A 17838-nucleotide genomic window follows, 5' to 3' on the forward strand; every position below is an offset into this window, starting at 1 on the left:
GGGGTGTTTGTTTGGACTGGAGAAGGGAGGCTGCGGGCGAAGCGCGCGTCGAGCGGGGGAGCGGCGCTGCTTGTGGAGATCCGCGGAGGCCGACCGGATTCGTTGGCTGCCGTCCCCGCTGCCGTGCACTGGGTGAGGGGTTCCCTCGGGCGGAGCGGCGAGAAGGGTGCGGCGGCCCCGGCGGTCGAGGGACAGCACCTCGGCGACGGCTGAGGGGCCTAGAGGGTCCCCTGGGTCGTTGGCCCCCAAGCCCGTATGGCCCCCGTTGTTCCTTGCCTCTTCCAGTTGAGTCTGAGAGATGATCTTGGACCGACTTAGTCTCTTTCTTTGAGAAATGGCCGTCGCTTTTTTTTCTCATTGTCATTATTATTTATGATTTGGATCCCGCAGCTCTCTATCCGGGTCCTCGGTGGCGCGCGATGGTTGCCGGGATAGCACTTTCTCGCGAGCCCCCACCCCCACCCCAGTCCCTTCACCCCCGCCTCCGGTACCCTTTTCCCCTGCTCCCCGCTGCCGCCTCGGCAACAAAGCTCATTGTTTCTCCCCACTTTACGCCTGCGCGTCGCCACGCGCTGCCGCTACTTGCTGCGCTTGCGCGCTCCTCCTGAGGCTAGGGTGGGGGAAGAGAGAGGGGCGGAGGGACTGGCGGGTTGCCTTGCGTACTAGTAGAGCGTTTTGTAACCGTCCGCGAGCCTGTACCTTTCTGATCTGTTTTCTCCGGTTTCTTCGACATCCCCTACCCCTTAATTTTAGTTACATTGTATTCCGTGCTCGGGTTAGGAGGTCCTTTGGAGTACTGGCAACTCCTACTCCAGGACTGTTTTGAACTAGTTGAACTTTTAAGGGCTTAGCCAATTCACGTTTTTCAATTTTGGTTCTTGCACTTTTTAGTTTCTCTGTGCTATGCTTATTCTCTCGCACCATCAAAAATATATAGCTTGTGTTCAAGTTACTTGTTTCAAAACATTTGTTGAAGCAGCCAGCATTGATATTTTCTGTAACTGCAAAAAGGGACCTTTACTGCTTCTTTTGTTGTCTTATTTTCCCTGATTTTGCAACGCCATCATCTCACAGAAACCACAAACTCTAGAAAGAATTTGGCATCCAGTGTGCCGTGGGAGAAGGTCTAACAGCTGAGAGCTTTTGACATTTCAGCAGAAGACAAATTCCCATTTTGCATGTGCTGGCTAATCTTGTCTAATTAACCTGGTGGTATGATTTTTCACAGTGCGTTTTAGCAGTTGGTCAGGTGTTAGTTTGAGTTTTCTTTAAATAGCCTTTGAAATTTCATGGGCTGCAGGTTATGTATGCAAATAAATTCTCTAAGGGTTTTAATGAGATTCCTAGTGTTTGCTGTTTTGTGTTTCTGTTCCGGTCTGTGAGAGGATATTTTGAGCAAATTACGCTGTTTATACCACTTGTTAATTGTGAACTTGTTCAGAACTTCATTTTTTCTAACAAGTAGGTGTCTTTGACCAAAAAAAAAAAGGTAACTCTCCCAAAAGTGTAGCCTGCTTGTCTGTTTCTTTATGGGTTGGAAGGTGATTTTCATATTTATTTTAACTTGTGAAATAAGCAGGAAGAGAAGCTTGTCCTGCCCGTTTTGAAAGCAGTAGAAACTTGAGAGATTCTTTTATTAGGCACACACTTCTATAGCCCTTAGTAATGGAGGGCATTGTTCAAAGTACTTTTACAAGTATTTACTCTTCAGTGTCTTTAGGCAGCAAGTACTACTGTAAAATGAAGATTATAAATGAAAGAGAGATGTGGAGTAACTTGCCCAATGTTACACAACTAATAAGAGCTGGAATTCAAATCCAAGCGGAGATTATGTGCTCTTAACCTCTGTAGCATGCTGCCTGTGATTTAGTAACATATTCAGAGTCCTCTGGTGGTTAATGGCATATCTGGGATTTGAACCCAATCCAAAATGAAAGTTATCCAAGTTGTCTTGGTGATCTGGATCACCCTGTTGCACAGATACATTAAGATTTCACGTATGATACAGCCTGAGATTCACTATCAGTAACTCAGTCTTTTTTCTTAATTTCCTCATTGTTCATAGTGGTGCTGTCCAGTAAGATAGCTACTGAGCACATGTCTGTTGAGCACTTGCAATGTAGCAAGTGCAACCGAAGAACTAAAATTTTGATTGTATGGAATTAAAATTGTTCAGTCACTAAGTTGTGTCTGACTCTTTGATCCCATGGACTGACTGCAGCACCCCTGACCTCCCTGTCCTTTACCATCTTCTGGAGTTTGCCCAGGTTCATGTCCATTGAATCTGTGATGCCATCCAACCATCTCATCCTCTGCCACCCTCTTTTGCCTTAAAATAATTTAAATTTAAATAGCAACAAGTATCTGGTGGCTACCAAGTTGGATAGTGTGAATTTATTTGAACTGACTCTGCTTCTTTTATGTATCAGTTTTTATAAATAAGGATGGTATTTCTGATGCACTTCGAGCTTTTTTCAGCTGTGTTGTACCATCCTTTTTCTTACCTCATAACGTAGTTACACTATAATTGAGATCAGGGTTATAGTCTTTGGGATTTTTCTGTGACATTGTTTCACTCCTACAAGTGGTTGGACCTGTTGTTTTTATCTTATAGCTTGCCCTAGCAATCTTAATTGTTCTACATGTTTAGTAATACTGTTACCTGCTAGGTTGTTTGCCTAGGTACTCTTATTATTATCAATTTTACAGATAGGGAACCTGAAACAGATTAAATAACCTGCCCACTGTCACATATCTAGAAAGGCAGCCTGGTTCCAGAGCCCATGCTTTTAATCATTATTTTATACTGCCAAACATTAAACAAAAAATTCCGTCCTGCTCAGACTTCTGAATTAAATATAGAAGCTGTTGCAGAAATTTCTATATTTTCTCTCACTAACTAAAATACATATGTATACAATATATGTGTGTTTAAACAACAAATAACTTTAAAGGGCCTACAGTAGTTCAAAGTAGAGTCCAGTGGAATAAGAAAAGGTGGTAAGTCTGTGGAGTCAGTTTCTTTTGATTTTTTGTGGGGGTTCTGGTGGCACCACTCGGCTTGTGGGATCTTAGTTCTGCCACCAGGGATTGATCCCTGATTCCTGGCAGTGGAAGCCCAGAGTTGTAACCATTGGACCACCAGGAAATTCCTTGTGGAGTCAGTTTAATGAAAGAAGCAGAGAGAGAATTCTGTTTGAATTTTAATGAGAATTTTTTTAAGAGTTAATGTTTTTACTTTTTATTCCAGTTTTATTGAGATATAATTGAAATATAGCACTGTATAAGTTTAAGGTATATAGTATAATGATTTTATTTACATACATCATGAAGTGGTTAATGACAATTCTTAAGAGATGAAAAAGGGGGAAACTTTCTAAAACTTAAAAGATTTATTTTCATATTTTAAAATTTTGTAGCGACTATAAATGTATGGACACTGCTGGAAACCAATAAATGGCAAAAAATAGCTGAGGAAAAGAGTTTGTAGATTTAAAGTGCCAGATATCAGGAAAAAAACTGCTCTTAACCTAACCAAAATCTGGTGAAATTTCTTTCTTTTTTAGCAGCTCTTACTGAGCTATAGTTCGCATACCATGCAGTTCACCCATTTAAAGTATATAGTAGTCTTTAGTATTTTACCAGAGTTGTACTTCCATCAAATGAGGACATTTTCATTACCTCAAAAAGAAATCTTATGCCCATGATCTGTCATACAATATGTGTTCCTTTGTGACTGACTTCTTTGATTTAGCATGATGTTTTCAGTATTCATCCATCTATCAGCTGGTGGACCTTTGGGTTGTATCTCTACTGCTATGAACATTTTGCCTGTGTAAGTTTTTATGTAGATACATATTTTCATTTCTCTTGGGAATATACCCAGGAGTGGAATTGCTGGGTTATATGGTAATTCCGTGTTTAATCTTTTGGGGAGCTACCAGACTGTTTTCCATTTTAAATTTCCCATTGGCAGCGAATGAGGGTTCCAATTTTCCCATATTTTCACTAATATAAAGTATTATCTCATGGTTTTGATTTGCATTTTCCACATAGTTAAGGATGTTGAGCATCTTTTCATGTGTTTTTTGGCCTTTGGAGAACTTTGCAGATGTTTTGCCCATTTTTAAATTGGTTGGTTGGTCTTTTATTGTTGAGTTGTAATAGGTCTTTATTCCAAATAAAATTCCCTTATCAGATATTATTTGCCTCTGTTTCTTTTCTACCTTTCCAGAGATTCTATGCATTTGCAAATTGTGAACACACACACACCCCCCTCACACTCACTGTGTTCTGCAAATTGTAAAGCTGGAGTTTTTTTTCCTTATGATAAATCCCATGTCAGCCTTATCAAGGAAAAGAGGGATATAGTCAAATGAGCTATGAAATAGGAGAAATTCGTTTCTGTTGTAACAAAATTCAAATTCTGGAGAAATGAGATTTTAGTGAAATAAAAATTACTGTGGTTAACCAGAGAGGTTTGTTATTCAGTTGCTAAGTCATGTCTAGCTTTTTGCGACCCCATGGACTGCAGCACTCTAGGCTTCCATGTCCTTCATTCTCTTCTGGAGTTTGCTGAAATCCATGTCCATTGAGTTATTGATGCTATCTCACCACCTCATCCTCTGTTACCCTCTTCTCCTTTTGCCTTCAGTCTTTCCCAGCATGAGGGTCTTTTCCAATGAGTCAGCTCTTCGCATCAGATGGCCAAAGTATTGAAACTTCAGCTTCGGTCCTTCCAATGAATATTCAGGGTTTATTCCGTTTAGGATTGAATGGCTTGAACCAAGGGACTTGCAAGAGTTTCCTGCAACACCACAGATTGAAATCATCAGTTCTTCAGCGTTAGCCTTCTTTATGTCCAACTCTCACGTCCATACATGCAGAAAACCTGAATAGACCTATCAAAACGAGAAAATTAAAGGTTGTTAATAATACCAAGCCCTTATAATTTTAGATTCATTTGTCTTTGGGGATCCCATAATTCTTGTTATTGAAATGATTCCTGAATATAAGGATGGAAAAATTCCTAGTTCATTTTTTTGAAAACTATATTTTATGTAGCATTCTCACAGTCTGGGTTTGCAGTTATTTTCTTTTGGAACTTGATACTTGTCACTCTGCCATCTATATTGTTTGAACCCTCTTGTATTTTTTATCTTTTTGCTGTTTTCTGGATACTTTCTTTTATCTTCAGTTCTATTGTATAGATCTAGTCTGCTGCCAAACCCATTATATTTTTGTTTATGTTGTGGTTTTTATATATCATCATTTGGCTGTTTTCCAAATCTATTGTGTGCACTTTTTATATTTAGCTGTTTTCTTTTTTTTGTTTGTTTTTGTTTTCTGAATATATTTTCAAGCTTGATAGGTAATGATCATTTTGCCACATGAGTGGCAACATGCTACATGAGTTTTGATTATGCTTTCTGTAAATTGCACTGCTTCTTGCTTGTTGTATCTTTTTTTTTTTTTTTTTTTTTGCCTTTTGAATTTGGTTATCTTTCATTTTGAACTCTTCATTGGCCTTAAAGATTAATTTTTTGAGGTTCTTGGACTTCCCTGGTGGCTCAGATGGTAAAACATCTGTCTACAACGTGGAAGACCTGGGTTCAAGTCCTGGGTTGGGAAGATCCCCTGGAGAAGGAAATGGCAATCCACTCCAGTACTATTGCCTGGAAAATCCCATGGACAGAGGAGCCTGGTAGGCTACAGTCCATTGGGTCGCAAAGAGTCGGACACGACTGAGTGACTTCACCGAAGGCCTCGAATGAAGATGCCTTCCTCTCAAGGAATTTTACATTTGCTTTTGCCAGGCTCTGGCACCAGTCAAGGGCCACTTTATACTCAGTTCATGACTTGGGATGTTCTGGACTTCCCAGGTGATGAGAATTTATTCCTCCTATCCATAAGAGGTCCAGCCATAGTCACGGTATCTGAGTTCCCTTCCACCGTTCCCTTTTGATTAGCTTGGTGGGGAGTGGGAGTCGTTTTTGGTTCAACCTTAACCTGAGTATATAGCCCTTTGGGGTCCCAGCTTAGAGCGGGAGGATCTCCTGTTCCATCTTTCCTATATGCCTTTTGCCCCTTGAAGCATCCAAGGTCGATTCAAAGAAGCCTAATGGACAGAAAGAAGCCCTCAGTGCAGAGGCAGCCTCAGTGTTTAAAGTTCCACTTTGTTCTTTGAATTCCCACTTTACTTACTTTTCAGCACTTTTGAGTGTTTCTTTAGGAATATGTTATCTAACACTTTTAGTGAGAAGACTATAAATAGTCTACCACTATTGGTAAAAAGTTCTGATTCATTTATGCTTTAAGGAATTAAAATAGTTTCAAGTAAATGGATATGCCATCTTCCTGGCCAGAGGGCTTAACATAAAAACATGATCCTGATTAAACTGCAAATTTTTAGTAAAATTCCCATCAGACTGTTATTGACAACTTTAAAATTGATACAAAGATGAAAGTGCAAGATTCCCCTCTTCCCCAAGAAAGTTGCTAAGGGATTTGTGATACTAGATATTCAAACTTACTGAAAGGCTGCTCTATTCAAAACAGTATGATACTGTGCTGAAATATTTGAAGATGAAAGGTCATGATGAAAGGCCTGCAACATAGCAGATGGTTAAGCCAAAAAAAATTGTATAGAGAAAACAACTGTGGCAAAAAGCTAATAGTTGATGAATCTAGATGAAAGGTACAAGTGTTCATGATACTATTATTTTATTATGACTTTTTTGTAAGTTTAAAATTCTTAAACAATAAAAGTTGGGGATAAAACAGTATACAATATACCATCACAGAGCAAGGAAACAGTATAGTAGGAGTTTGATCATGATAAACCTGAGGAACAAGCTTTCATTTCAATAATGATGAATATAGATCTTTTACATCATACTCAAAGTAGTGCTCACATGAGTTAAAGATTTAGAGGACTTCCCTGGTGGTCCAGTGTCTAAGACTCCATGCTCCCAGTACATGGAGCCTGGGTTCAATCCCTGGTCAGGGAAATAGGTTCCACATGCTGCAACTAAAGATCCCATGTGCCACGACTAAGGAATGCCCTGTAAGCTAAATAAATATGCAAAAATATATTTAAAAAAATAATAGGAATAGTTGGGTTTTGGTGTGTTTTTTTTTTTTTTTTTTTTTTTTAAGGTTTCACTATAAAAAAGAAACTATAAAAATACTGAGAGAAAATAAAGGAAATAAAACCTCAAGATAGGGAAAGACTTCCTAAACAAGATGAACATATCCTGGCAGCTGTAGAGGAAAACAGTGAGATTCTTTTATGCCCACCTGTTTGCAAAAGTAAAATGCTATGTTGATTATATAGAGAGCTGTTGAGGATGCAGAGAAATGGGAGCACCCAGCTTATTATAGGAATGTACATTACCATAATATTTTTGGCATATAATCTGTCTTTTAAAGCTACAAATGCACATGGCCTTTGACCCAGTTATTCTCACTTATCAGAATGTATCCTACAGAAAACACAACTAGAAAAGGATGTGTGTACAAGGGTGATCAAAGCAGGATTATTTGTATTGAAAAAACTGGAAATGTAAATTGCATCAGAGAAGAAATGGTTGAATAATTGCTGCTGTATCCATTTAAAAAATTAAGTATACTTGTGTACATTGACTAGTAAGGATCTTTCATGTGATATATTTAGTTTAGCATGATTCTATTAAAATACATAAATTCTTTATGTGTGTCTCTATAAGCAAAAAAATATGAAAGGACATATACTAAGCTGTTAAAATTGACTACCTCTGGGTAAGATTGAAGATGGAAAGGAAAAAACTTCCTTAAGACCTGTTTAAGTAGGGCCTACTTTGTACATAAACAGTTTTTTTTACTTTAATGCTTCCTTTTCCAACAAAATTTCCTAACTATATGCAAAGACAAATTATCCAGAATTTTTCAAATGATTACTTTGATACATTGTTGTTTTACCATTTTGTGATTTTTGTTTAGGAAAATCTTATTAGATGTATTCTTACAACTACTAGATTTTTAGTATTAGTAATTTAATATTGCTTGTTCTGAATTAGTATTACTGTGTTGTTTTAGAAATCCTTTTATGAGATTAAGGCTAAAGATTAAAAATTTTGAATTACATTTTGTGATAATTTTAGGATTTTAAATAATAAAAACATGTTTTTTGAAGCCATAGATGTTCTTTGAAGCAAGTATGAACATTAAAAATTGGGGCAAGGGGATTATGGGTTTTCTCTGTTCGTTTCTGCCCATTTTTAAGTGGTTTCCATTAAATCATGAACGAAGACAAGACAGCAACAGATTGTTATGGTTTACTTCTCAGATTTTTTTTTTTTAAACTGTATTTGTCAAGTCATTACATACATTGTGTCCTCAAACATCACTGAAGCAAATTAGGTGCTTCTGTTTTGTTTTCAGGAGTTCCTGTTTAAGTTTTTATTGGTTTTGTTCTAAGCCACAAGAGACTAATATATATAGATTTGAGCTCACTGACTTGAAGCTGCTGCTTTTGGACTGCCTCTGAATAAGATGATGATACATCTCAGCGGTACACCTTACACTATATATTTTTTTTGGTGGTTTTTCCTAGTGGTTACCCTGGACATGACAAATAACACCTTAGTTTGTAACTCATGTGGACTAATGCTTCTTTAGTTTGCTGTAGAGAAAAAGAGGAGTTATAAAGCAAGAAATCTATTAGTGACTTTTGTATTTACTGTATAATTATCATTGTTTATTTCTTCCAGTGAATTCAAGTTAATGCTGGTATTCTTTTTATTTCAATGTGAAGGAGTCAGTTAGCTCTCCTTATAAGACAGGTATATTGGTAATGAACTCTCACTTTTTTACTTATCTGGGAATGTCTTAGTTTCCCTCCCCGCCCCTTTTATCCTTTCATATGTATTGTCCTGTTTTCTGGCTTCTAGTTTCTGATGTGAAATCATCTATTAATCTTGTTGTTTTGAAGATGCTTTTTTGGTCTTTGACTTTCAATAACTTGATTACAATGTGTCCATGTGGATTGCTTTGGGTTTATTCTACTTGGGAATTCCTTGAGCTGCTTGATAGGTTTCATCAAGTTGGAGGAGTTAGGGGCCAATTAGTCTTCACTCTTTCTCTTCTTCTGGGTCTCCCATTATGCATATATTGGTACATGTAATGGTATCCTACTGATCTCTGAGGTCTGTTCATTTTTAAATCTTCCATTATTTTTTATGTTTTTCAGACTAAATAATCTTCATTGATTTACCAAGTTTACTGATTCTTTCCCCAGTCAAACCTGCTGCTGTATGCTGAGGCACACCTTTAACACTTGAGCACTTTACAGCTCTTTCTTAACCTTTTTATGTGCAGAGCCTGAAGCTTGAATAATCTTGTCAGGTCTTTTCTGAGTGTGCTGCCAGCACTGGGCATGCCTGTGGCCTCTTAGGTTTCCCAGAATATGTAGGAGCTTTTCAAAGCCTTTATTCCCAAAGCATCTCCTTCACCAGCCTTTCTTCCTTTCCTTTTTGCCCCAACTGTTATTCTTTGCTGGCACTGGCTACTATATTTGCCTTTAACTGTTTTTGACAAATGCCAATTTAAAATAATAAATTTTACGGTATTTGAACTATATACTCAATTTTTTTAAGACAGCAAAACACGTGTGTGTTAATCATTCAGTCATGTCCAACTCTTTGCAACCCCATGGACTGTAGGCCACCAAGCTCCTCTGTCCTTGGAATTCTCCAGGCAAGAGTATTGGAATGGGTAGGCATTCCCTTCTCCAGGAGATCTTCCCGACCAGGGATCAGACCCAGGACTCCTGCATTGCAGGTGGATTCTTTACCATCTGAGCCACCAGGGAAGCCCCAAAACATACATAGGACATAATATAAAGTGTTTGGTCTAAGAAAAATCAACAGGTGATAGAAGAAAATTTAAAATCTGGTAACAATACCTTGTATTAAAACACCTTACACTCAGTAATTGTAGGTCTGTCAATGTTCTGAAAGTAAATGATCCTCACCCCTCTGGCTTTTCACTTGACTGGCTATAGCAGAAATCTGGTCAGCAGTTGTTTCTTCCTCAGCTATCTTAAGATGCAAGATTAGTGCCTGGGCTCCAGTTGATTTTACTGGTTCCAGTTAGGATTTGTTTCCCAAATATTGCTTGACAATGAAATTTTATTTACTGTCCTTAATATACTTTCAGTGGGATCTGTACCAAAGCCACAGGTTGTTCGATGAGGTGATAATGGGCAAAAAGCTGACCTAGAGACATGTCAGATGCAGGGCTTGGGCCCTTTTTGCTAAGCACTATTTATATTTTGTTACTGGTTGGCATCAAACAAGGGGGGAGGGGTTCCTTGAGATTCCCAGACTATAGAATTTGCTGATGCAGATTTTCATTGTTTACATAAACTTATGCTCATGAAATGTATGGAAAACACTTTTTTCTTTAAACAAATTTTTATTTATATATATATATATATACACACACACACACTATTATAGTCACTTGAATCATATTCAAAAACAAGTTAGTGGTATTTCTAGTACAGGTCTCACATATAATTGCTACTTAACTGTTCAGTTCTACTTGAATATTGAATGTCCTGTAATCTGCTAAACATGACTTTTATGTACTATTTTTAACTAAAAATATGTCATTTATTAATACTGTGGTCTTCTGAAAGGTAGGATGTAATGGGTATGAGCTGGGATAGGATACATGTTGGGAATATAATGAAAAGCTGTTGTAAATTGAGATGTGTTTGAACATCGTTTAATGATCGGTTTGTGTGCAGTGTAAACAAAGTTCCATGAAGTTGCAAAGCAGAATTGACCTCCTTCTTTTCATAATATTTGAGTCTACTCTAAAGTGTAGTTTGTTTAAAAATGAGCGTATAAATATTTGGTAGCCTGATATATAAGTAATTTACTTTAGAGGAACTGATTGCTGTTTAGTCAGAACTTGTTATCAAAATAAGAGGGTTTATTTAACCCAAGATTAATGATAAATAAAAATATCAAGGATATCTATCATCTGTTTTCTGTTGTGTCTTTTCACAGTGCTTCAGTTTCCTAATCCCAGTCATGTTTTCTTTCTACCCCACACTGTGTGTCTGTTCAGTAGTGTTCCGACCCTGTGACCTCATGGACTGTAGACTGCCAGGCTCCTCTGTTCCTGGAATAACTCTGGCAAGAATACTGGAGTGGGTTGCCATTTCCTCTTCCAGGGGATCTTCTCAACTCAGAATTCAAACCCGCAGCTCCCGCATTGCCCGGTGGAGTGGTTACCGCTGAGCCACCTGGGAAGCCCTCTACCCCACACCCTACCACATAAATCTCAGTCTGTCTCTGCCTTTTCTTTCATACACATACAACACTAAGGAAGGCAGAATTCTCAGTAATTCTTTTTTTAATTTTACTTATTGATTTATATTTGACTGTGCTGGGTCTTCATTGCTGGCAGGCTCTTCTCTAGTTGCGCCAGGCGGGGGCTGCTCTCTAGTTGCAGTGTGCCAGCTTCTCATTGCTGTGGTTTCTCTTGTTACAGAGCACGTGCTCAGTAGTTGTGGCGCATAGGCTTAATTGCTCTGCTACATGCAGGATCTTCCCAGATCAGGGATCAAACCTGTGTCTCCTGCATTGGCAGGCAGATTCTTAACCACTGAGCCACCAGGGAAGCCTTCTCAGTAATTCTTAATTCAGGACTTCCTAACAATGAAAAATGTTAGTGCCATGACACTATTGTCGTTAGTATTCAGTATTGGGGGAAATGCATATGTGCATCAGGATTGGGCCCACCCACCCCCACTGCTTAGAGACTTACCATTCATATTATATGAAAAGCTGTTTTTTAGTACTTATGTCCTGTTAAGTTCATAAAATTAAGTTAAAATTAAGTTCATAAAATGAGTTTAAAGGGCCAGGCAACATACATCGAGCAAGTCTGTCCCTGAACCTTACCCAAAGAAGGAAAACTATTTCTAGTATATTTGGGGTTTTCTGTTTAGTTTGATTATGACAACTTTGGAGTAAGAAGACATTTTTAAAACTCTCATCTTCATATTAGGTATGCTGTTGCCTTCCTTTGGCATAAATCACACTAATGTTTGGATTTACATACAAGTCTCTCTTGCTTTACGTAAACACATTTTTTAGCAATTTCGGAGTTAATGAACTGGTAGACTTACTGTAGGGGCGTCCCAGGTTGTGCAGACAGAGAATCTGCCTGCACTGTCGGAGACGCAAGAGACATGGGGTCAGTCTCTGGGCTGGGAAGATCCCTTGGAGTAGGAAATAGCAACCCTTTCCACTATACTTTCCTGGGAAATTCCATAGACAGAGGAGCCTGGTGGGCTACAGTCCATGGGGTCACAAAGAATCGGACACAACTTTTCGACTGGGTGTACACACACAGACAGAATACTGTAGACTCTGGAACTTTAATGCTTCAAACTTTTAGCTTGCAATATATTAAAAGTTTGTTAGTTTTCACTTCCAGTCCCTAGGTTTTTTAATATCAATTTTCCAAACCATGGTTGTTTTATGAAACATAGAATATTCTATTTTTAACAAATTAGATGGTTTGGGGATTCAATTTAAATAATTGTTTGCCTTTGTTTACTGTTACTAGAATCTAGGCTATTCTCAGTTATTCCTTAGACATTAAAATCGTTTAGGAGAAAAATGAAGCTTTCCAAATGCTTGGTTTATCATGTGGATTAATGTATTAATATGCATCTCATACCTAACCATGATGGCTGGTAATAATAGATGCTCACTAAGAACTGAAAGAATAACTGGCTAAATTAACTGTATTGTTGTTTTAAGGTTAAAAACTACATCTGACGCCAACCATGAAAGATCCAAGTCGCAGCAGTACTAGCCCAAGCATCATCAATGAAGATGTGATAATTAACGGTCATTCTCATGAAGATGACAATCCATTTGCAGAGTACATGTGGATGGAAAATGAAGAGGAATTCAACAGACAAGTTAGTTTTGTGTATAAACATTCTTTTTTATTGTAGCCCGTGATAACCGTCAAATAATATAATTGTACTTGTCCCTGAAATGTGTTTTTCACCTGGTCCCTTATATATGAAATACATGGATTTATGTGCCACCACTTCTGTTTTATTTGGATGTTGATTACTACCAGGTTTAACTGCTCAATTGAAATAACCTTGGGAACTTTTTTCAGTGTCTGACCCCAAAAATTCTGATTCAGAAGAGTTTAGGGTGGGACCTGATAAACTTATTTTTTTTTTGACCGTCTCAGGTGGTTCCTGGGAGCAGTAAGGTTTGGAAACCACTACCTTAGACCAGTCAGATTGTCCTATTGTGGTGAAAGTCAAGAGAATCCAGAGTAGACAGGCACCAGTACCAAAGTACTGGTTTTCACCTAAGGTTCTTGTTCTGACCAGCCCCCAAATCTGACACCACTGTTCTACTTTAGAAAACTCTCATACGTTGTAGAGAAGTCTCATACATTGATAAATGTCTTTATTCCCATATTTCTTGTACCTGTTTTCATCTTTTGTCTTGTTTTTCCCTGATCCTGACTTTGGCCATCAGTAGCCAGTGTGATTTGACCATATCTAGTTTTTTTTATATATATATATATATATATATATATATATATATAGGAGAAGGCAATGGCACCCCACTCCAGTACTCTTGCCTGGAAAATCCCATGGACGGAGGAGCCTGGTAGGCTGCAGACCATGGGGTAGCGAAGAATCGGACACGACTGAGCGACTTCACTTTCACTTTTCCCTTTCATGCATTGGAGAAGGAAATGGCAACCCACTCCAGTGTTCTTGCCTGGAGAATCTCAGGGACGGGGGAGCCTGGTGGGCTGCCATCTATGGGGTCGCACAGAGTCGGACACGACTGAAGCGACTTAGCAGCAGCAGCAGTTATATATATTCAAGAGTATTAAAAAGGGTTAAGCAGTATGGTCTTCTATTTCAATGACAGTTAAGTTGCTGACCCTCTAAAGATAATTTTTCCAGTCATTTTTGGGTGGGTTTAGGGTTTGTATAGTTTTGGGAGTATCATAGGTAATTCTAATACCCAGTCCTGCATAAGAACACTTTTGTTACTTCTTCCCTGCCACCTTTAGTGGAAAGAAAGAATATTCTGCTCTGACAAGTAAGACATAGCAAAAATCTAAATATATCTTTCCAGGTCTTATGGAAAAGATTTTTTTTTTTACCTTAGCATAGAAGCAGACAAGGAAGGTATGACATTGTGATTTTTAATGGTTTAGTTCAAGATACTTTAAGCCTTTCCTAGTGATGTCATCTTACCAAGTATGCTATAAATTACCCTTTATTATAAATCCAGATAGAAGAGGAGTTATGGGAAGAAGAATTTATTGAACGCTGTTTCCAAGAAATGCTGGAAGAAGAGGAGGAACATGAGTGGTTTATTCCAGCTCGAGATCTCCCACAAACTATGGACCAAATTCAAGACCAGTTTAATGACCTTGTTATCAGTGATGGCTCTTCCCTGGAAGATCTTGTGGTAAAGAGTTATTTTTTCACCTTTTTAAAACCTAGTTGGTCTTTCTCATAAGTGGAAAAGTCAGCATCCATCTGTTTAAGAAGAGTTCTACGTCTCTTTCCCTTCAGAAATTCTACTGCTTCTTACTATGGAAGCAGAGGCCTCCTGGTCTCACTTATGATATGGAGTGACTTTTGGCAGCACTCTGGAGCTAGTCTGATTAATAGATTTCTGACTAATAGATTCCTTGACACTACTTTTAGTTATGACAACTACGATACCCTAGGATACGTAAATGTCTAAAAGCAGTCATTCAAAAGGGACAAGTATGTTCATGTGATTTGCCTGTGCAAAAGTAGCTAGACGGAGAGGTTTTGCTCTGTCTTAAATATTTGGTGAAATTACAAATTTTTTCTGAAGGGTAAAATTCTGGAGATTTTTTTCCTAACCCAGGATTTTCATTGAGTTACTCTAACTCTGTTTGGAATTATGATTTAACAAAGACTTACAAACTCTTGGCAGAAAAGGAACACAAACCTATTTATATTTTTAGTTATTCCCAGTGTCTCATTGCTGATGGTTTATTTGTAGTAAAAAGTTTTTTCAGGAACTGTGATAACTAAGCATCAGTACTAAAGTAAAACCTGATGATCCTTTTGCTAAAATTAAGATAATTTAGCCAGAATGTTAAACTTTCTTTCCATATGGACAATCTCTAGTTGCTTCTGCAAGACGGTTCTCTGGAATATTCCCCTAGACTCTGAAGTCATTTTGTAATTGTCTTTTATTCACTGTGCAGTGATTTCCTAACCTGGTTGTACATCATAATGACCTATGAAGCATTAAAAACAGAAATTTTCTCAGGAACATGCCATCCATAGAATCAGTCATCTAGACATGCTAATTTTTATAAGCATTCCCAGAGGATACTGCCAGCCTGCCCTTTCAGACATTTGGAAACTGTTTTCCTAAAAGGCTGTATAGAGAACACTGAAATGTACATTGTGGTATAGCTTTTGTTGCAGTAAAGGACAGTAACCCAATTAGGCAGATATGTGATCTGAACAGTCTGTTGGGGTATACTTGCTTATGGCTGGATTAGTCACTCCACAAATAATCCTGATTCCTCTGAGGAGAAAAGCTCTTTGCTCTAATGTATAACTTTACCTGGACCCAGTATCATCCCACTGTCTAGAAACTGGTTTGTTTGACTCAGTCTATTTGAGATTAACTCCTCCTAGTTATTTTGTATCTGCCCAAAGTTTAGATTAATTTCCCTTGAGAGATGAGAATGATTATGTTTAAATTATGAAACTTAAATTATTGCTCCAAAATGTTGTTTAATATGCTCTGGTCTTGAAGTAAGTAATGTTGAAGGCTCAGATTCAATCTAAAATCCTGCCAGCATCCCTACATTTCAGGCCCTGGAATCTGTCCTGGTTTCTTTTTGTCTTGATCAATTTGCATTCAAAAATGTGGTAGAGGAAAATTTCCAGCTGTTCCCTGTATGCTAACATATCTACTTAGGAAAGTAAAGATTTAGAAATACACAATGATGGTGGTACAAGCCTCTAAGGCTCTGAGAGGCTTTGGCCCATTCCTCCCCTAACTGATACAAAAACAGTCCCAGAGAGTGACTTATCCAGGCCTACATAAGAAGTTAGTTAGCAGAGCTGGGGTTCCAACTTAGATCTTCTGACTCCCCATGTAGTTTTCTTTTCCTGTTATATACCATGCTTCCTGTGGGAATTAGAATACAGCAATTAGAAAGACAACTCCATATTTTCAGTGAGCATCATAAAGTAAAATTAATCCATAAACAATTCCCCAATCACTTTAATCATCATTTCAATACTTGTTTAATGTTTGCATAGTTTGAAACTGTTTAAAGAAAGTCAACTATCATAGTTAAATAAATAGAATTCTGTGTTCTGAGACATTCCTTTGGTGGATGTGCAGTTAGTGAGTTTCCGGTTACACTTAAGCAAATTTAATTTCAAGTCCTACCTTCTGTTTAGGAAATTGATAAAATTTGATATAATATACATAGCTTACATCTGGTTCCTTCTTTCACTGCTATAGATGTGTTTTAATTCAGTTTGACCTTACCATCTGAATTCTTGCCTTTGTCTTTTTTTGGAAGATGGTTTTGCATGTGGATCTGGGTTGAATGCTTCTGAGTATCTGGAGATACCTGCTAATGAATTTGCTTTTTTACTTATTTTCCAGGTCAAGAGCAATCTGAATCCAAATGCAAAGGAGTTTGTTCCTGGGGTGAAGTACTAAAATATTTGAGTAGACGGGGCCCTCTTTTGGTGGATGTAGCACAATTTCCACACTGTGAAGGCAGTATTAGAAGACTTAATTGTAAAAGCTCTCTCTCGTCACTGTGTTACACTTATGCATTGCCAAAGTTTTGTTAGTCTTGCATGCTTAATAAAAGTGCTGAGACTGTTAAGTAAAAAGCTGTCAAACATTTACTGAGAACAGAATTGGCCCCATGGCTTGAAGTGACAGCAAGGAAAGAAGCACCAGTCAGGTTGTGTCAAAGCACCAAATTAAATGATCTCTAAATCTAAATTAAATTCTAATTGTTAAGTGAGTTCCTCAGTTCAGACTTAAATTTGCCTTTGTTCCCATCAAAAAGAATCTCCTTTTTCTGAAGAAGGCTTGCTGGTTAATTGAAATAGTTCAGTATAGACATTTAAATATGTCTTTAGTTACTGAGGTTACAAGGTAGTGAACCTAAGTCTCCTGGCTTTTATGGGGTGTTATCATGTAAGAAAATACTGAATTATCCTAGTGTTACATCTAAGCAAGTATGTGATTTGAGAATTCCATCCTTTTCTAAGGAGTCATTGCATCATAGCTATTACCTGTGTAAAATCTAACATTTGACCAACCCATAATTCAATTGAACAAATAAATTGTTACATATGATTTGAGTGGTGCTTTTCCTTGCTTTGTTAACCATCACTACAATAGTCTGCAGCACAACTTTTCTTTTAACAAAGCTAGAACAGTTTTGGCTTCTTAAACTTCTTATTTGGGTAGGTTAAGCTGCCATACGTGTTCAGTGTGAATAGTGTTTAAGTTGAAAATATTGTAAAAAAATTATATTTTTTCAAAAATATTTAAAAAAATAAATAATAGTAGAACTGAGCTGCTGATGTTTGTGTTTATTGGTGTTGAAATACGGACTCTCAAGTGGTGATACTCATTTTAGTGTGGGCCCAGTCCCTCAGGACAAACCTGTTGGCGAAATTTGCTGAGAGAGCAAGCTTTATTAGATTCCATAGTGTCAAATGTGTTGTTATATATAAGTATCTGTCCA

At 37.8% G+C, this 17838-nt stretch overlaps 2 protein-coding genes across 21 annotated transcripts in view; one reads left to right on the top strand and one right to left on the bottom strand.

The window, feature by feature from the left end:
- Positions 1 to 17666, top strand: PAIP2 (poly(A) binding protein interacting protein 2). The gene is made up of 4 exons (XM_086411934.1): positions 1 to 132; positions 12825 to 12988; positions 14346 to 14525; positions 16734 to 17666. The coding sequence occupies exons 2-4, from the start codon at positions 12851 to 12853 to the stop codon at positions 16788 to 16790; spliced, it is 375 nt and encodes a 124-aa protein (XP_086268060.1). The 5' UTR covers positions 1 to 132; positions 12825 to 12850; the 3' UTR covers positions 16791 to 17666.
- The window catches only part of SLC23A1 (solute carrier family 23 member 1), a 17293-nt gene continuing 15279 nt past the window's right edge, over positions 15825 to 17838 (bottom strand). For all 20 annotated transcript variants that reach the window (XR_015167486.1, XR_015167484.1, XR_015167485.1 and 17 more), the window contains one exon: positions 15825 to 16244. The gene's annotated coding sequence lies outside the window, so the exon portion shown is untranslated. The remainder of the gene's footprint in view (positions 16245 to 17838) is intronic.

Source organism: Bos grunniens, chromosome 7 (genome assembly GCF_055505025.1).
Source record: "Bos grunniens cultivar Pamir isolate PY7600 chromosome 7, Bosgru_T2T1.0, whole genome shotgun sequence".
NCBI lineage: Eukaryota > Metazoa > Chordata > Mammalia > Artiodactyla > Bovidae > Bos > Bos grunniens.